Below are 20,097 nucleotides of genomic sequence, written 5' to 3'. Positions count from 1 at the left end.
TCACTGCCACCAGGACACCTTTATATTTATTGCAAATTGTTATTTGAATCCTCGTAACCATCTAATAAAGGTTATGCAGCCAAAATTCATTGTGTCATATTCCCAAATAATACAGTCATACCTCCGCTTACGTATCTCTCTGGTTACAAGCGGCAAACCCGGAAGTATATCTCTGGGTTTTTGCCGTGCGCGCATGCGCAGAAGCGGTCTCTCCAGTTGCGAAAACCTCGATCCGGCTGGACCCCCGGAACGGATCCCGTCTGCAAACGGAGGTACCACTGTACTCAGCTCTTCTAGGGACATTATGGTTACATCTGATTTTGTAAACTTTAGAAATAAGTCCCTGGAGAGACTTTGGTGCATTTACCAGCAGGTGCTCCAATGGGGCAAGGTCCCTGGGTGCTTTTTATTGTCTGCAGAACTAGAAGTAAATGCACCACCCAATACTTTCTGTGTCAATTCACAGGTTACTAGATCATCTTCAGGGTTTCTGTTCAGTGGGTAAAAGCAGTTCAACTTTCTAATGACTCATTATGTTCCTCAACACCCCCTTTGCCCCTCCACATTTATATTAGCAGTACCATCAATATCAAGTGATCGGCCTTACAAACACCATTTTCATTGCTATTTATAATAGCATAATCAACAATACTGTTCATATTCCTGCACGTGCATGTAGGTAAGGTGTGGGTGGGAGTGGCAATGCAGTGGCAAGACCTGTTCCTTAGCCCTATGTACACTCATTGTCTGCACTTTTCTGTGCACATATAGGTTGCATGTGTGGTGGGGAACCCTGCAGAAAAAAAGTTGCTAACACCAAAGTGAGTGTTGCTCTGTCTTAAAAGGCTTTTACATCACTGTCCTCAAACACTGGCGTGAAAGGGTGAATTGTCAGGCAAACAGTAGAACTGAGCTTTCACAATGTGCTGGCTGGCATGTAAATTAAGCAGGAAGAGCTGCACGTATCTGTGGGCTTTGTAGGGATTGGAGGCAAAAAAACTAGAGAACATGGGGTCTGTTTGGTGAGTATAAATGTTTTCTCTTGGGTGGGCAACGTGGGAGGAAGAGCCTTGTGCTGAAAGTAAGGTAGTATGCTAGGGTGCAAAAGTAGTATATTGTGGAAGAACTGCTAGCATGCCAGGAGAAATTAATTAATTAAATGTTCCTGTGAGCAGAAAGTGCCAGCTTATAAAGGAGGCAGCCCATTCCACTTTCTTGTGTCTTTCTCTGATTTTTCTACTTCCCAGTTACTCTTATCAGGTTTAATTCTGTTGTATCTCTGCATGGTCCAAGGATAAAAGCTGAAGGGTTTGTTGTTTGTGAAGTAGCAGGGCTTTAAAACGAGCAGGCTTATTATACATCAGAGGCATATAAACAGAGCACAGAATGTTAATATCCAAATTGCTGATTCTAAATATGCCAGCAGTGCTGCTAGGGAGCTTGGGTCATGGAGAAACATTTTGTTTGTTGGTTTTAATGGAACTTTAATGCGATTTCAAAGTGGACACACTTGCATCCATGAAAGTGCTGTGGAATAATCAGGTTGTTGGTGGAGGCTGAAATGTGGAGCAGGAAACTGAACGTAAGTTCTGAAGTTTTCAAAACATTGTGACTGTGGAAAGAGAGCAGGGTGAAGAAGCTGTTGTTAGCCAGTTGCCAACAATCTCCCAACCTATCCTGCTTTGCTCTAGGCCTGTCAAACTCAAATGGGTTCAGGGGGTCCAACGCTTCTCTGAGCAGATGCATTGGGTTCACCTCAATAATATTGTTGCTACGACCACCATGGTTTCGACTGGCTATTCAGCTCCAGTGTGCTACCCCAACATTTGTGCCACTATGCTCCTTGTCTCATTTCTCCAAGGACCTGAGCAGCCACCTGCAGTCCTTGTTCCCACCATATAAACCGGGGTGGGAAGCCTTTCTTTCTGTAGAATAGGATTGGGGTTCCATGACTTGAGTCTAGCAAAGTTGTCCAATTAGCACAAGGACTTCCCCCACCCCGGCACCCCCAAATCTGTTTCAAGGGTTTGCCCAACCCTTTGGTGCAGGAGTGGAAATCCTGTTGTGCTGGTGGAAGTCCTTTTGCTCACAGGACAACATTTTTTGATATGACCCCTCAGGCCTAGGACTGAATGTAGCCCTCTGAGTGTTGTCTTTATTGTCTTTACTTTGGGGTACTTTCTAGGCGGTGATCTTTCTCTGTGCCACACCCCCCCCCATTGACCTTGCTAGTTCCCCTCCTCAAGTAACGTAATTGCTCTGATGGAGAGGTGTGAGGGTTTATAATCGTTTCTTATCACTTATCATTTCTTGTGGTTAGAAGGGAGAGAGCAAAGATGTTAAGTCTTCACCTTTTGTTCACCAGTATATTGCCTTGTCACTTATCATGATGTTATTTCAATACCGGTATTCAACGATATGGCGATTTATTGCACAGCACTGCTTCCTACAACAGCCTCTTCAATCCGACATCCTGAACATTCCCATCACCCATGTTTGTTTTCCCAGGAGCAAAGGGAATTGCTGCCTCTGCAATTCACATCCATTTTGCCATGGTAGCCTATGCTATCCTGGCATATTCCAAGTACCATATTCATTGACCGCTGTGCAGCTAATTTAAATGGAAGTGGGGAAGAAACTGGTGTTGAGGTGTGTGGTAGCAGTCACTGGAAGGTAAAGCTCTCTTTCCCCAGCTAAGGAGAAGCCCTGATGGTGTGAAGTCTGTTAACTGTCATGGGCTATACTGGAGATCCCAAGCAAGGACACAGGCCTCAGGCTGTGCAGTTAGGAGCAATATGGATTCTTAATGCCTCAGAACATGAGGGGCTAAGAAAGGGTTTAGCCTCTGCTATAATAACTGGCCCAGCGATACATCTACTTCCTCCCCTGCATAAGTAGGTAACTGTCATTCATTCCTATACAGAAGACTAAAGTACTGTATTTTGGGAAAGAACCAGAGGCTTATTTGGATGGGTGGATGGAGGAGAGTGCCACAGGAATATTTCTCTCTCTGTGTTTGTATATACACACACCGTATTTTTCTGTGTATAAGACACCCCCTATTTTTGGGGACTCCAAATTAAGAAAACACCCCTCAGCACTACCTGTGTATAAGACAAGCCCCAATTTTAAACATAATTTTTTGGTAAAAACTAGTCTTATACACGGAAAAATGTGTGTGTGTGTGAGAGAGAGAGAGAGAGAGTGAAAGAGAGAGAGTGAAAGAGAGAGAGAGAATGAAGAGCAAGATAGGAAAGCTAGAATGAAGAGGTGGCTGAAAGGGATAGAGTGTACTAGAAAGGGATGAGGCAAGATACTGGAACATTCCTTTCACCTCAGCCTCCTTCCTGGTATTTCATGGGCCTCCCCCCCCCCCAAACAATATATACTGGTGGTGATAAAAACAGAGCTACAGTAAGGTGTGCAGAAATATATCTGGAAGGATTCTACAAAATGTTTTCAAAGGAATCTCGAGCTCGATTTAACCTATATGTTGGGTGTTCACCAGCACTTTTTGTGAACTGTGTTGCCTTTCCTTGTGCATACACTGCTACCACACCAGAGGTCTGTGGCTTGCATGTGCAGGGGCTGATGGCCTAGTTTAAATGTGAAGCTGGTGTATGGAACACCCCATGGCTGAATTCTGTCTTGCCCAGCTTTATGTTTAAATTGGGCCTCTCTCTTTAGGAAATGGTTCAGGCCCTTTACGGAGGTATTTGCATACAGCTGTATTGGCAGTGCTGTTAGGGAATGTGTTTTGTTTTGTCTTTTTGTTTAGAGTGGGAACTGGTTTGGCAAGATTGTTTTGTTTGTTTCCATTGCCTTTAGATCTATAACCTGCCTTTTTTACATTAAGGAAATACATTAACTCTGAGTATCTTTATGCATTTTAAATTAAACAAGGGTTTTGGGTCTTTTATGTAAGGTCCTAAGACCATGAAATTGCACAGAAATTACACAGAAAGGACACATGGACTAGTTTTTATGGCATATAGTGAGGTGGCTGTGCATTTTGTTTTACTGCTTAACTAAGTACTGATTTCCATTGTGCATTGACAGTTGTTTGTGCCCACATAATAGATGTACATCTATTGAAACATTAGGAACTGGACATGTAGTGAAAAAGACTCATTCTGTACACCTACATTCATTCCTTTTAAGGTAATATGAACTGACCTTCAGTCTTGGGCAGAAGGATTAATTGGGTTGTTTTGCATGTTAACTATAGAGGATGTATAAGTGACTCCTGCAGAGAAAATGTGCAAGTTCCCCTTTGCACAGTGCTTGGATGCATGGAAAAAGGATGTGTGACTCACACTATTCCTGCGTCTTGATAATGTGCAGAATAGTTTATACACTTGCCTATTCTAGGTTTAATAAAAAGTATTGGGCTGAGGTGTTTTTTTTTTTGGTGTGTGTTCAGTAGATAAGAGATCAATGATAAAACCACTGTAATCTGACTGTTTTGAAACCCAAATGATCAATTTCCGTTTGCCTTTCTTAATTTTTTCAGAAGTGGGTAGATATGCATATGTCTTACTTGAAATGTGAAATGCCCAAGTCTAGGATCCACAAATATTTGTATCAGTTCAGGAAAAAAACTTATGCATGCCTCTCTAGCACATATTTCACATAGTTGTGTAGAAAGCATGTACAGCATAGCTGAGATCTTAAAAGGGTGCTCTAGTTACACTTCAGAACATAGTGGAGACAGCTGCCAATGCCAGATAAAACCATGAAACTGTGATACCACAATTAGTGAGCATGCCAGTAGTTTTGCATGAATTGTTATTGGGTCATATTTTCCATTATTTCTTGAGAATTAAAAAAAAAATCAACTTCCTTTCTCCCCTTGTCTTTAGCATCAAGAGATCCCCCCAACCACTTGAGGAAGATGAAGATAAGGACCAGCGAACAGTGACCATCAATCCTTGTCACATGGGAAAGGCATTCAAAGTCATGAATGAACTAAGGAGGTACTTCTTGTGCTCAGTTTGCATTGTCATGCACTTGCCGCTTGTTAGTTTGAACAGGAGGCATCTAAGCTACATATTTACTTTATAAAAAAGAGGTTCCGTTCGAGTATTGCTTTGAAGCAGGGTTGTGTCTCAAAATACAAAGTTCTGTGTCATGTTGGTCTCCCAGATCACACAGGTAGTTCTCACACAAGGATGGTGCTTTTATGCTAGTGTGGAAAGTTCTTAGGTTATTCAGATCAGTTGCTTGATGCAAAACTTCATAGGAACATGAAGAGCCTGCTGGATCAGGCCATTGGCCTATCTATAGTTCAGCATCCTGTTCTCACAGTGACCAATCAGATCCTTGTGGGGGAAACCGTCAAGCAGGATTTGAACACAAGAACATTCTCCTCTCCTGTGGTTTCTAGCAACTGGTATTCAGAAGCATTGCTGCCTCCAGTGTTACTGCTGTGACGTTATTGGTGTGAGTGTTGTGATATTGAAGTCAGCCACAGGAGGATATCAAGCATATTATAAGTATGATATTTGAAATGGCTTGGAATTATTCTATTTTCAGTACAAATCAAGATAGCTGACAGGTTATTCAGTAGAAAGAAGCAAGCATAGTACTACATGTTTGGAGGCCTTTGCTGCTGCTTCCCTTTACACAAACATGCTTGTTGCTGCTTTGCTAAAAACAAAATATTTTTTTATAAACCCACTTAAACATTTTCAAATGTTCCCACAGTAAAAGAATCTCTCTTTAAATAAAAAGAATGCTTGGTGTGCTTTTTCATTTGGTGCAAATCACCACATAATCAAGTTCTCCAGATGATCAGAGCTATTTAAAAAGTGATAATCTAGTGTTACACGTATTACAACACCTACGCCTAATTACAGAGAAAAATGGTTAGTGCAAATTGATTTCTGTTTGACTACCAATCCTTTTGCACACCAGTTAGAAATTTCATGTTGGCTAAAAGAGCCTGTTTAGGTTCCTATGTTATTCTACTGTTAAGTCTATTTTGTTTTAAATACCACAATTCCTTGTTCGGTCCATCATTGGCCTCACATTTGTCTTTAAAAATTGGCTCTAGGGTAAACAATAATGTATGTAATTAAGATAGGGGTCTGTGTGTCTGAGTTTGTCATCTTTTTTTGAGCTTAATCTGATTACATATCTGCCTGCCATACATTATTTAGAGATGCAGTAAATGAATCCAAAATGTCTCTGTTGTGCCCAGGGTAGATTAAAGAGTTATTTGTGGGTCAGATATTTATTCCCTGCTATCCGATGAGATTTAGTTTCTCATACATAAAAGTGCTTGACTTTGATTGGCTCATAACAGATTTGTGCATATCAACATCTGCAGCAAAATCTTATTGTATTGCCTATGATATGGTGTATACTATATGCAGATCCCCTAGGAAACATAAATTCAAGGCAGCCATTTTGGCTGCCTTCCTGCAGCCAATTGGAAACTGCGCCTTGGTTTCTGGACATTTTGGAAGTTGAATGGACTTCCAGAACGGATTCCGTTTGACTTCAGTGGTTCGACTGTTCTTGAATTGCAACACACTCTGACCCTGACAGGACTATAGCACTCTTCAGAGGTGGCTGTGGAATTGCTGCAGATGCTATAATGCATAAAGGCTTGCCACCAAATTGCTGGGCAAAAATTCCTTGATAATGATCCAAATGGTGATGTGCTCTTAAGCGTTATGGCAATGCTATCAGATGAACACATGGAACAGCAGCTCCCGGCATCATGTCTGTAATGTCAAAAGAGGCATCAGCATTATGTGAAGAGTCCTACCCCCCCCCCCCCCCCGTTATCTTGGGGCTGATAGCTTCTACTTCTAGTCTGCTGTCACAGAACAGGAGGGGACTGAAGTAAAGTTGCTTATGTGCCTGAGCACTTGGCTGCCTAAGTTATGTGGAACATGTACTTGGAGTGATATAATATTAGCTTATTCCTTTTGTAACTTGAGTGCAGTGGGGGATAATGGGGGAGCGTATGACAGTGCTGCTCTTTGTGGAAACTAATGGCTTCTCTTGTGCATGATGCCCTTTTGAACATGTAAGACTACAGCTGCCCTTAAGCCTCTGTTGTCTCTTTCCTTGTGTGCTTATTACCGATTTATGCTTTTGGCTCCCTGCTGCTGCTGAGCTGTAGTAGAACTAAATTGTGGCATTTGCCTGAATGCCTTAAATCTGTTGTTTTTAGCAAAGGCTGATTTCCATGGCAATATTACGCACATGGCAAGTCTGGACCAGTGAGAACTTAATGATGACTGGGGACAGGCGAGCGGGGGAGTGGGGGGGTGAGCTGCACTTTACTCCATACGTATCTCTGCTGGGTCAGCCAGTGGCCATTTCTGTAGGAGGTCAAGTGGCCACAAATGCATCGATTTCAGGCAGAGTCCCTTGCATTCCTCTCCTCCCCACACTGTAAAGTATATAGTGGGTAGGTATTATGTCAATAACAGGTGCTTCCACCTTCCCATTTAGCTTGGAGTTCCTGGACTGGCTAGTGTCAGTGATAGCAGCTGTGCTTTGAGCCTTCACTGTCACAGAGGATGGACTGAGAACAGGTGGCCCTTGTCCAGACATGGTGACCTTGGTAGTGGAAAGCCAGCAAGAGGCCTCCTTCTTAGCTTAACCTGTGGAGTCCCTTCCATTCCCTTGCTGTTGTGTAGTGTGCTAGACTTATGTGCTGCAAGAACCCTAGTGGCTGGAGGCTAGTGTGCGCTATGTGGCTAGGATGCTATTTTAGGGGATGGGGGGGGGGGGAGTGTATGGGGCATGGGAGGGAGGAGAGTTTCCTTACCCCTTTCTATTGTGTTGCCTGCTCTTACTATTCATTCTCTGTATCTGCTGCCTCTCCACCTGGGATATCCCAGTGGCAAGTCCTTTTTGTGTGTGGCATCCCCAAGTAGATAATGCACAATTTGAGCTACAGTGGCCTTTGCTGCTGCTGCCCACTAAGTCCCTTTGCAAACTCCTTGTACAGGGAACATGTACAAACTAGAAAGGCTGGGAGGGAAATAAGTTGCCAACATCTGCTTCTTGGCAGCCATCACAAATGGTCTCTTCCTCCTAGCAGGCCTATTGGTAGCAGGCATGGCAGTGTTGGGAATCATCTGGTGTGGGGGGGTGCTGGTTCTCTACCATTCGTGTGTGGTCTAGCCTCTGTTTTGAGGACAATGCAGGAGGTTTGAGGTAAGTGTATGTTCTCTTTGGGGGAAATTTTTTTTGGAAGGGCTTGAAGAGGGAGGAGACTCAATGCAAGACTGATGAGGCTACTGCTGTGTTACCAACTGCTTTGAATAAAAGACAAAGCCCCTCCAAAGATGTTTCTTCGTGCTATTCCCATTTATTTAGAAATTACTTGACATCCAATAATGGATTACTGGTCTTAAGACACCTACACATAATTACAGAGGAAAAAAACCTTTTGCATAAGCTGTATATATAAATATATTCAGCTCAGTATTCATCAAAATGGATGAGGTTTTTTTTAACAGTTCTTTGTATGTTTGAACACTTGGATCTTGAATTCACCCACATATTGAAATAAGATTTGCGAGACTATAACCTTGAAATCTAGCTAAATTGTCATGTTTGTTAATTAAAAATGAACTGAATATTCCAGAGGGCTGCCTATAGAGGCTACAGCAAGCACCTCCCCATCCCCCTTAATAGTGCTGTATAGCAGAAGAGTCATTCAAGGAAACTAGACCATTTCAAGTCTGCATATAGAAAGTGCAGTTTGGAATCACATTCTGAAGCCATGATTTTTTGGTGTCTTCACAGCAAGCGGCTTCTCTGTGATGTGGTGATTGTTGCTGAAGATGTTGAGATCGAAGCCCATCGTATTGTCCTGGCAGCCTGCAGTCCATATTTCTGTGCAATGTTTACAGGTATCTTTGGGCGTTTGAGCAAATAACTGTTATTTGCTGATTAAAATATATTTGGAGTCAAGCTATGTGTTGGGTGCTAGTGTAGGGTGCAGATTCTAAGATGCAGATTAGTTCTATTTGGTATCCATTAGAGTTTGAGTATAGACCTGTGACTGTTTTTAAAGGTGTTCTGTATGTGGGGTGGGGGGAAGGAAACATGAGGTTTATAATTTACTATGTGAACAGCCATTTGTGTGCGTTTCCAGATAACGTATCCTGCATTAGGAGCATTCATCCCAGACTTGATTGTACTGGTAAGGCATGTCAAAGATCGGAGTAAGCTCCATAATGGAGACCATTTTCATGTTAAGGCTGCCATGGGCCCGGGCTCAAGCTTGTAGGTGAGCCTGAGGCTGAGATTTGAGGGATATTTTGTGGGGATTCAGCCTGTGTGCTGCCACTGATTCCTGCAAAAACACCACCACATTTACTTTGCCTCCCTTTCTTTGCTTTGTCTCACTCTCTGTATGTAGCAGCTTTAACATGTGAACTAGTCCTTAGGAATTTTGCTATAAGAGAACAAAAGACACTGCATGGGGAATAACACAGATTTCTGAATGACTGTTTTACAGAAAATGGTTTGGTAATTAATTTAATTGTGGAAGTATATAGCACCATTAATATATTTTACACCTGATAGCTTGCTTTTGAGGTAAGGTGTGGATTTTCTTCTTTCACAATAGCTATTGCAGTTGCAAACCATAGTTACTTCCCTCCTTGTTTAAGTGGCGAGTGGCAAAATAGACAGACATCTGTGTACTCATCTCATGTGACATGCAACATGTGGGGTCCATATAGGGTTTTGTTTTTTTAAAAAATCAGAACACTTCCATGTAAGATGCTTGTCTTGTGAGAATTGGCCCTTAAAAGTAGCAGGTGCTAGTTTAAAGTGCATTTTAATAGCTGTGCTGATACTACTTGTTCAGGTTGACTCCTGCAAAGGTGAAATGTAGGTAAGGACCTAAATTAGTGAGCAGTTGGTGGATCTGGCTCTTTAAGGACGCCTTCTGGCCCCAGAGTGAAGATGGAAGAGGTTGGGACCTAATCCTAATCATCACTGGGTCACTTTAAATTAAGGTTCACCAGTGGCAATCACTTCTGTACTAATCTTAATTCAAAACAGCAGGACAGGGGAGGTGAAAGTCATGTGGTTGCCATGCTACCATGCCATTATCCCTTTCTGCTTCTTGATTAACAATAAACTAAGTTAAAAGATGCTTATGTGGTTGCCAAGCAGTGACACATGTGATTGCCCCTATTTCATCCCTTCTCCCTTTTAATACTCACTACGGAGTATGAACTTGTAACACAGCCTCTTCACAGTCCTTCTTGGCCTAAGATGGCAGGAACAGAGGAAAAATTCTAGTAACGCATGTACTTTGTAGCCAGAATGTTCCATCCCTGGGATCTCTAGTTAAATTAAACAGGTGGAGGAAAAGGCCTTCCTCCTTGCCTGAGACCCTGAAGAGCCACTGCTAGTCAGAGAAGACTGCAGTGGGCCAGATGGGCAAATTTTCAGACCATGTATGAGACAGCTTTATTTTGGTTCATTTATTTATGAATTCATAATCTATACTTCCATAACAAAAATAGCAAAAGGGAATACTGCATATAAAAACAAAATCAACAGAAATGTCAGTGAAAAGGCATAAATAAATTCTAATTGGTTAAAATAAAAGAAATTCATGTTGTAGAGGCCTGTCTAAACGAAAGACATCTAAAGGCAAGGAGGAATGGTTCCTGCTGAATCTCTACTGGTAGGCAGTTCTACAGGGCAGGGCCCTCGATCTCATCAGTGAATGAGATCGAGGAAAACTGTGACCCCCTCAGTTCAGTGTTTGGCCCACAGGCCAGTTCAGTGCTGATTTAGTTGCTGACCTTCAGCTGCATAAAATGACAGAAAAGAGGAGAAATTATACAACAATTTAATAAAACCTAGTCTCAAGCTTTCAAGCACAACTGATCTAAAGTTAGAGTTACTCAGCTATTGTACGAATACATCAAATACACAAATAGCTCAAAAGAGCCTTGCCTGACATCAGCACTCTCTCTTTCTAGAGCACTTATAAAGAAGAGCCAGGAAAAATAAATGCTGTATGAGCTCAAACGCCCACCCTCAAGCTGCTCCCTCCATGGATGGGGTGGCAGCTTATGCAAATGATAAGAGATTGCAAATTTTTCCTCTTAGTAAGAGGACCAATTGCAGCTCCTCTGTTACAGCCCCAAACAGCTACCTACATCTAGGACTGTATATATTTCACAACTAAGCAATCACACTGTATACATTGAGTTGGCTTGCATATTACACCGATCCTGGCTGGACTACACTGGCTGCAAGTTAGTTTCTGGGCCCAATTCAAAGTGATAGTTTTGACCTATAAAGCCTCAAATGGCTCATGACCGTCATACTTCAAGGACCGCCAAACCCCACATAAATCAATCCAGACCCTGTGATAATCATGTGAGGTCTTTCTATGTGTGCCTTCTCCACAAGAGATATCGGTATTTCAATCTTTCAAAAAAATAAATAACACTTGGTATTTTGCAACATGAAAAAGCAGGGGATGGTATTTCTTAAAACAGACATGGCAAACCTTTGGACCTCCAGAGCTTGTTGGACTTCAACTCCCATCATACCCAGGCAGCATGGCCAGTGGTGAGTGATGGAAATTGTAGTGCAACAACATCTGGAGGGCCACAGGTTCCCCATCACTACCTCAGAAGATGACTCCAGCCATAGAACACTGCAGGTTGGAGGAGTGCCTTCCCTCCTCAAATGTCAATTGCCCTGGATCACTAGTGCAGGTGGCCATCCAACCATGTTGGCAAATGTAGGGAATCTTTACCACTTGGTTAAGACAGGAGTAGAACTGTGAAGCTTGACAATATCATGCTAGTAGAACTTGTAATAGAAAGCTATTAATTGAATTTGCAACTTCCATCATAATAACCTCTATTGTTTCGCACACATGACAAAGAGAAAAGCCATTCAAAAGTACATACATTTGGTACAACTTGCAGTGGACCCCAGATATTCTGGCCTGTCCCTTATACAGACCTCCCATTTGAAGGCTATGTCACGGAATACAGACATGGACGTACTTTCCAATGGAACGTACTGCTGCAAAATAAATGCATGGAATCTTAAGATACATGCAAGTTACCAATTCCTTTCTTTTGTAGACAGGTTTTCTTCAAAGGAAGAGCAATCCTATTGAGTGAGTATAACGATAGTAGCCTGTTGGCTTCTGTTCCTTTTAAGAATGTAGAAAAGGGAACAAAGAATATTTCTGTCTTCATGGAAGAGTATCAAACAGGGCCAGCTGCTTTAAAACATTGTTAAAAAAAGAAAAGAATATTGGCTTTTCAATTGTATGAACTGTAGCTATCTGTTCTCAAAGCTGTGCAGCAGAGATGCCTTAACTTGCCAAACAGATTTTTAAAAGTAATTTTGAAAGTGGGAATCATAAACTTGGTAGTGTTTCTTAGACATCTAGAAATGGGATCACTGTTTAGAATGTGCTAAAATTATTTTTGTTTTTGTTAAGACGGATAGGTAGAAATTTCTTCACGTGCTCAGTTGAACCTAAGGGGGTGGGTTGGGGGAAATAGAAACACAAACCACATTTTTTGGGGGGATTTATTTTTAAAATTGAATTTCAGGAGATATGACTGAAAGCAAAGCAAAGAAGATTGAGATCAAAGATGTTGATGGACTAACCTTAAGTAAGCTGATTGATTACATCTACACCGCTGAGATAGAGGTCACAGAAGAAAATGTTCAGGTGAGGAGAGCTTAAAGGTGCCTTTTTAGTGGTGGCTCCCTTCCTGGGGAGATCGATAAATTGAATTTAAAAAAATTATTTTCCAAGGCTTACCATGAGTGATTTTCTGCCTTTTTTTGTACATAGTTTTTATGATGAACTTGCTTTAGTGTTTTACTTATGTAAGTTGCCTTCATAATTTTTCATTTTTAAAGGTGAGATTAAAATGACTCCAATAATAAAAGATTACCTAGGAATTGAAGTTAGAGATCTTTTCAGGATGTGCCTGGAAATCAGGTCATATCACCATCATTACAACCATTCATTATGTTCAGCAATAGAATTCTGCAATGTTTCTTCATAAAATTAAATTATGTTCTACACGTCTTCCCTAAAGAGGGCATCTTCTGGGTAGTCACATTGTAACTGAATGGCAAATTTGATGTTTAAGGTAGCTTTCTACACACATTTAGGAGTAAGTCTATAATATGTGGGAAATACTGTGATTACACTGGTAATAATTTTTTCTCCATTCTCCAGCTGTCTCTGCTTAGATTTAGTATTCTGGGGGCAAAAATATTGTGCATTTAAAAGATTTTGTACAGCATTGGTGTAAAATCAGGAATCAGTAATGTTACACTACTGCAATTGTAGAGTGAGAGAGAATTTAAGAGTTTATATTCATGGTTTGGGATGTGGGTGGCGCTGTGGTCTAAACCCCTGAGCCTAGGGCTTGCCGATTGGAAGGTCGGCGGTTCGAATCCCTGCGACAGGGTGAGCTCCCGTTGTTTGGTCCCAGCTCCTGCCCACCTAGCAGTTCGAAAGCACGTCAAGTGCAAGTAGATAAATAGGTACCGCTCCGGCGGTAAACGGCATTTCCGTGCGCTGCTCTGGTTTGCCAAAAGTGCTTGGTCATGCTGGCCACATGACCCGGAAGCTGTCTGCAGACAAATGCCGGCTCCCTCGGCCTATAGAGCGAGATGAGCGCCACAACCCCAGAGTAGTCGGCGACTGGACCTAATGGTCAGGGGTACCTTTATCAGAAGATTTTACATTGGGGTAGCCAACTTGGTGCCCTACAGATGCTGTGGTCTACAATTCCCAGCAGCCAGCTTAGCCAGTAGTTGGGGTGGTAGGAGTTGTAGTTGAAGCATCTGGGAAGCACCATGTTGGCTGCCCTATCTTCACTTATCCCTCAGAGCCCTTTGAGTTTTTGGAACATGTTAACCAAAGCTTAGTAAGAGAGCATGTGCTTTGCATGCAGAAGATTCCAGATGCAATCCATGGCATCTCAGGGAGAGCTGGGAGAGACCCCTGCGTGAAACCTTGGAGATCCATCCACTGCTGGTCAGTGTAGACATTACTGAGCTACATGGACCAATGGTCTGACTTGGGGTAAGGCAGTTTCTCAAGTTCCTTGGTGGGTTATAAGAAGATCATGTAGATCATGACAATTACTTAGGTACAAGTTAAGCACCCAGGGTCAAAGCACTTTAACTTAAATCAATGGCAGTCTTCTGTGTTTAGATAATTTGGATTTGGCCCTTGAAAAGTGATATGGCTGAATGCTTTACTGATATAATTGCTGAAGGTCCTGAACTCTGTTTTAATGGACAGGCCTGCTGCTGAAAGATCATGTGGATTCACAAATAATGTACTTAGATATTTGCACCATTGGATAATGCTGCTGCCTGTCTTTGAGTATTTTTAGTGGAAACATTGCAGGCCAGTGCCACTTTGTCCCAGGGGGTCCCTGCTCTGCTATTTAATACAAGTATTCCCAACCCAGTTTAATTTCTGTCACAGCTGAATAATTGTATCAAGTGCTGTAGAGCAGCAGTCATTTGGCTCCAGACATTTATGTAACAATTTAGAACGTTTGAAGAATTTCACATTCAGTATATAAGCAATCTGTGGAATTTTAAAAGTTAATTATTATTGTTCTTATATGGGGTCGGGGCAGGGGGAGGAATGGCAAAGCCGAGGGGCAATGGTCTTGTTCAGACATCACAACCAAGGATGTTGGCACCATTCCTTGTGCGCTCGCACGTTCCTTCTCTTTGTTTGGTTCTCAGTAACTAGTTTGCCATTTTATCAGAATATAAGGCAAACTATGATTATCATAGTATGCCATAGTTTTAATACAAACCAGAATCCCAGTCTGATCTGTGGTTTCCAGTTCTTGTTTGGATGCAAACTGTGGTTTGTAGTTAACCATAGTTTATCTGATTTGTATGCCATGGAACATTATAGTTGTTATATGCTTGTTTGAAAGCCCTTTAAATCATAGGGTTGCTTCCGGCTATACAATTCTAACTGTCCCAACCCCCTGCAATGCAGGCCGCTTAGTGTTTAAAGGTCTCAATGTGGCCTGCAATATAAAAACAATAACACAGCATGATAAAAACAGATAAAAACAGGTGTTCAGTAATAACAGGGTCCAGTGTTGTGGATCAGGAAAGACCTGGTTTGAGACATAGTTCTCACAAACTGGGAAGTGAGGAAGGGAATTGGAATGCACAAGAAAAGGAGGGTAAGTATGAGCCTGAACTACTGCCCTGGTAGGCAATCTAGGCCATCTTTGTAGCAAGAAACGGGGCCATGTGGTTCACAGATAATTAGCATAGATGTGAATTTGCCCTTTACTTGGAACTGTTGTTCAAAAACTACACTGAAACTTGTATCATATTAGTGGAATTCCAATACACCGAAGCAGTTCTAGGAAATTGCTGGAAAAAAGAAACAGTTGTTATTAGTTTCCTTTTGCTAATTTAAGTTAATCTGTGCTAGGAATCAAAAGTGTTTGGGAGCCAGAGCCCATAGCTTAATTAATTTCTGTGTTTTATTGTTGCCTGTTGGGGGTTAGCATTCTCTGAAAAAGTTACTGATTTGTAATATTCCTGTGTGATCCAGCTGGGTTGGATTTTTCTTGCTGGAATAGTACAGTGAATGCACCTCAGGGCACGTTGCAGTTTTACTACTGTTCTTTTGGGATGAAGTGAGTTGAGGCAGTGGATGAACACAGTTTTCTTCTTGCCAACACAGTGTAATGGCAAGGTAAGTCTTTAACGATATTTGTCATGCTTTTCTAGATCATTCCTTGGAGACCTGCTTATGAGTTTGCTTGATTCCAACAGAGTAAATGCATATTTAGCAGTGAGGGAAAGAGTGACATTAATACTGTTTAGCTTTTAAAAGGGCCTTGCCTTTTAAAAAACGGCTTTTTCATTGCTAAAGCTGGTGAGGAGTCTTCCTGGCAGATAAACAAATGTAAGTGCCCCAGGCCATCTTCTCAATCTGCCTTCATTCAGTACTGTAGATATCATTGACATCACCAGAATGTCACATACAGATATGATTCTTTCAGCAGTATGAGCCCTTTGGATATACTAACAGTTTGCTGCCTGTAATGGAAAATGATTCATGGTGAAGTTGGACAGCAGGTGCAGATGTACCAGTGCCGTTCATAAAGAAGTGTGTTTTTTTGTGGAGATGTAAAGTTTCTATGATGACTGGCTTCTTTGACCTTGAGGACCACATTCTTTGTATTCAAGAGGGCTGCAACTACTGTACATGTTAAGTTATTGCTCATTACAATGACTGTATATAATTTCTCCTGAGGTTAGAGGCTGTATCAGCTTTGTAATGTATGTTCATGGCTTGTAAAACATGTAGGGCAATAACATGTAGCCCTTTCTACACCATAAGGAAGCCGCGCACACTTACAGTGCAGTATTAAAACAACAAATGGGGAACGTGGCCTGAACATAGTGGTAAAATCAAAATGCTGTGAAGAATGAGGTAATGAGCAATGATTTATTCAGTGGGAGATAATTTCAAAAATGCAGAAGTAAAAATAGCACAGTGCATTCTAGCTTCTTTTTTAAGAACACCACCTACTCCATATACTAATCTTTATGAGAAATCCTGTAATTTTAGGTGGATTTGCTATGACGTACATATCAGAACTATTAATTCTGTCCCACATCTTCATCCTCTTTGAAGGGAAAGGGAGATATCAAAAAGGATGACTGCCTGCATGAGATCTCTCTTTTTGGTCATGTGTAGTCTGTCCTCTGACTCTGAAATGGCTTCGTTGTCTCTTCCTCAACTGTGCTGTAGCAAGTTGCAACAGAATATTTATCCAAGAAGGCGAAGTATAGTTGCTCATTCTCTGCCATTTTTTCCTCTGCCTTTCAGGTTTTGTTACCAGCAGCCAGCCTATTACAGCTAATGGATGTTCGACAAAACTGTTGTGACTTTCTTCAATCTCAGCTCCATCCCACGAATTGCCTTGGTATTCGCGCCTTTGCAGATGTGCATACTTGCACTGAACTGTTGCAACAGGCCAACGCCTATGCAGGTGATCAAACACACCTCCAAGTTGTCTCTTGTTTTGAAATATTGATGCCTGGAGGACAATTCCTGCTTGCTTCCTCATAAGCAAAGAATGAGGGAGGAGGCAGAGAAGCAGATGATTGAATCTACTTAAAAGGGTAGAAATACTTAGAATTTTTGTCATTTTCAAAATCAGCTGCTGGTTCCAGTTTTGTACTGAGATGCAACGACATTTTCTATGTTACTACAGCCATAGTTTGATGTACCTGCTCATCCTGGACTTTATACTGCCTTTGGTAGCGTCCATGATAGATACAGGAGGACTGCACCAGCAATGTTATGTGTCCCCTACCCTCTATTATTTGGAAATGTTACTGATTTTCAAAATATGAATCGGATCTATGCCCAGTGGGCAAGACAGAAATACTGAGACTAGGAACATCTTTTGGCTGTCTGTTAAATTTTTGATAGCCTTCAGATAAAGTGTTTCCAACACATAGGCTTAAAATTCCTTACAGTGAAGCAGGTTCTTGCTCTCTGAGACGCTAGACCTACTTTCAGTTAGCTGCCTTCACAGTGACATTTGCAGTTGTGCTTAGAAACACAGTGATTAGAAAATGGCAGGTGTTAAATAAGATAGCCACTTAATGCAGCACCAGAAATAGATGAAATGAGTAACTGCAAAAGAAGGCACAGGAGAACACAGTCATTTTAAATTTTCATATGCTAATGTATATGTACAGATGCAAATTTAGAAATAATTACTATAATTTAAATAGAAATACAGTGTATTTCTTCAAAACGAGGAAGATGGTGACAAATGTTCCTGCTCTGCATCCAGGCACCAACAATTGATGGGCAACTTCAAGGTCTCGCCATTCTCTTTTATTTAAATCAGACTTGGACCAGACCATCCTTCAAATAAAGGACTGTCCTCTGACAACCCTTCAGATATAGGACAGGCCTCTAGGAAGTAGTACAAATATGGCCACCCTAGAATCAAATTACTTGCAAATCTAGATGAAACCTTTTCAGTCACTTGCTTGTAGCATAATAAGCAAAGGAGAAACTGGTGTCTGGGACAAATGGCTCACTCTTCAAGGTTTGGTTTTTAAAATTGTTTAATCTTTAACCAGGCAAGTATTGCGTTCAGTTTAGATCGGCTGTTGGGTAATTATAAGAGCTGCTTTTGTTGTTTTATTGGCCTTCATGAACCCTTTTACTTCAGAATCCTATGTAATGTTAATGAAAAGTCATTCAAAAAATGCTATCCAAGTTCTTTGGCTATACATTAACTGGGTCAAACAAAACATCTGCATGTTAAAAGTGAGTAAGAGGGAGCAGATGAGGTCACTTACTAGAAAAAAAAATTGCCTTTGAAAAAGTGACTTAAAGCACATGACATGGGCCTGCTAAGTGTAAATTTCTGCCTTTGCAAATTTATTATTGCACTCCTACATTTCTACCCTAAAGGGTGGCCTGTAGACCAGTGTATTGTGCATGGTTTGGCTGAGATCTGTTTCTGCAAGGGCCACCTGCTGGCAAATACAGGGATGACATTTCAATAGCTAATAGAGAACTCCACCTCTGTAGCAGGCAGCTTCCCAGGCTATTACAGGCAACTCTGATTGCTTCTGCCCATAGGAAAGCTGCTTTATACTGAGCCAGGGCCACTGGTCCATATAACAGAATTGCAAACACTTATGACAGCAGTGTTTTAGACAGGAGTGTTTCAGACAGGACCTTTGGCAAGCAATGTATGTGCGGTACCCCAAGGTATGGGCTTGTTGTTTTTGAATACGGAGATTCATGTGCACAACAGCAGGCTGTGCTTGGCACTGTGGCTGTGGAGTTGTCACTCTTTCCTTGCTTGTGGTAATTCTGTGCAGGCTATGTCATTCTTCTTATTATTATTTCACAACATAAAATTGCAATATAATTTACTGCTTCTACTAGTCCCTTCTTTAGACTCATTGTAACCTTCATTTTCTCAACTTTTGGTTGTTTTGAACAGAGCAGCATTTTCCTGAGGTGATGCTTGGTGAAGAATTCCTTAGCCTTAGCCTAGACCAAGTTTGCAGTTTGATATCAAGTGACAAGCTAACCGTTTCATCAGAAGAAAAGGTTTGGCCTGCTGCACAGTCTGTAATGCAGAAATATAACAATATTGCAGTGTTTTCAGCAAAAGAATGACAAAATATATGGGCACTAGAAGCAGATATTCCCCAATATTTCCAGTAATAGACACATTTTAATAACATTTAAGGTGGCGCTTCATTGCGGGAACTGTGTGTATCTAGAGCAACAGTGGAGAACCTGTGGCCTCCAGATGTTGTTGGACTATGTCTCCCGTTGACCATTGGCTGTGCTGGCTGGGGCTGATGGGAATCCAGCAGTATCTGGAGGGTTCCTGGTTTAGAAACTGCTGTCTTGGATCAAGACAGTCAAACAAGCATCCTGAACCACCTGTCACTCAGGGGTCTATGGAAAAGGCATTTTAAGCATAGTTAAATAAACTTTATGTGATTACTTAAACTTTCTGATACAGTGGTACCTCGGGCTACAAACACCTCAGGTTACAAACAGTTCAGGTTACAGATTCCGCTAACCCGGAAGTAGTACCTCGGGTTAAGGACTTTACCTCAGGATGAGAACAGAAATCGCACAGCGGCAGCAGCAGAAGGCCCCATTAGCTAAAGTGGTACCTCAGGCTAACGGTTTCAGGTTAAGAACGGACCTCCAGAATGCATTAAATTCGTAACCAGAGGTACCACTGTATTGATCACTCTTATTTGGAGGTAAGCAATGAGGGCTGCTGTATACATTGGCCCCTTCCCACATGCTAAATGGCTTAGTCCTATCCCACATAAGAATGTTTAGTGGCTTAGTTTTACATCCCAGCCACAGACTGTGTTTTGTTTTATTTCCAATAAACCACAGTCATTTATATTGGTTACTGTGCAGGGAACAAGTCTTGTATAGACACACAAGATGTCTTACAGTGAACTGTGTTGTATTAGCTTGCTACTATACAGACAGATAAAAGCTTCAGTGTCAGAAGTAAAATAAAAATA

The 20,097-nt window shown here is 41.5% G+C and overlaps 1 protein-coding gene across 11 annotated transcripts in view; it reads left to right on the top strand.

Annotated features, from left to right (window-relative positions):
* The window catches only part of KLHL3 (kelch like family member 3), a 51,039-nt gene that overhangs the window by 14,064 nt on the left and 16,878 nt on the right, over positions 1-20,097 (top strand). For 7 of the 11 annotated variants that reach the window (XM_079967596.1, XM_079967597.1, XM_079967599.1 and 4 more), the window contains 5 exons: positions 4,863-4,976; positions 8,776-8,882; positions 12,585-12,706; positions 16,886-17,048; positions 19,038-19,147. In XM_079967596.1, coding sequence (XP_079823722.1) covers positions 4,863-4,976; positions 8,776-8,882; positions 12,585-12,706; positions 16,886-17,048; positions 19,038-19,147 — 616 coding nt within the window. Of the gene's footprint in view, positions 1-2,650; positions 2,674-3,998; positions 4,162-4,862; positions 4,977-8,775; positions 8,883-12,104; positions 12,140-12,578; positions 12,707-15,598; positions 15,743-16,885; positions 17,049-19,037; positions 19,148-20,097 lie in introns of those variants that run through there. The other 4 variants (XM_079967598.1, XM_079967601.1, XM_079967593.1 and 1 more) reach the window with 4 other exon arrangements.

This window comes from Podarcis cretensis, assembly GCF_951804945.1.
Source record: "Podarcis cretensis genome assembly, chromosome: 2".
Classification (NCBI taxonomy): domain Eukaryota; kingdom Metazoa; phylum Chordata; class Lepidosauria; order Squamata; family Lacertidae; genus Podarcis; species Podarcis cretensis.
Note: the sequence above shows the minus strand (reverse complement) of the source record. Positions and strands in the feature narration are given on the sequence as shown.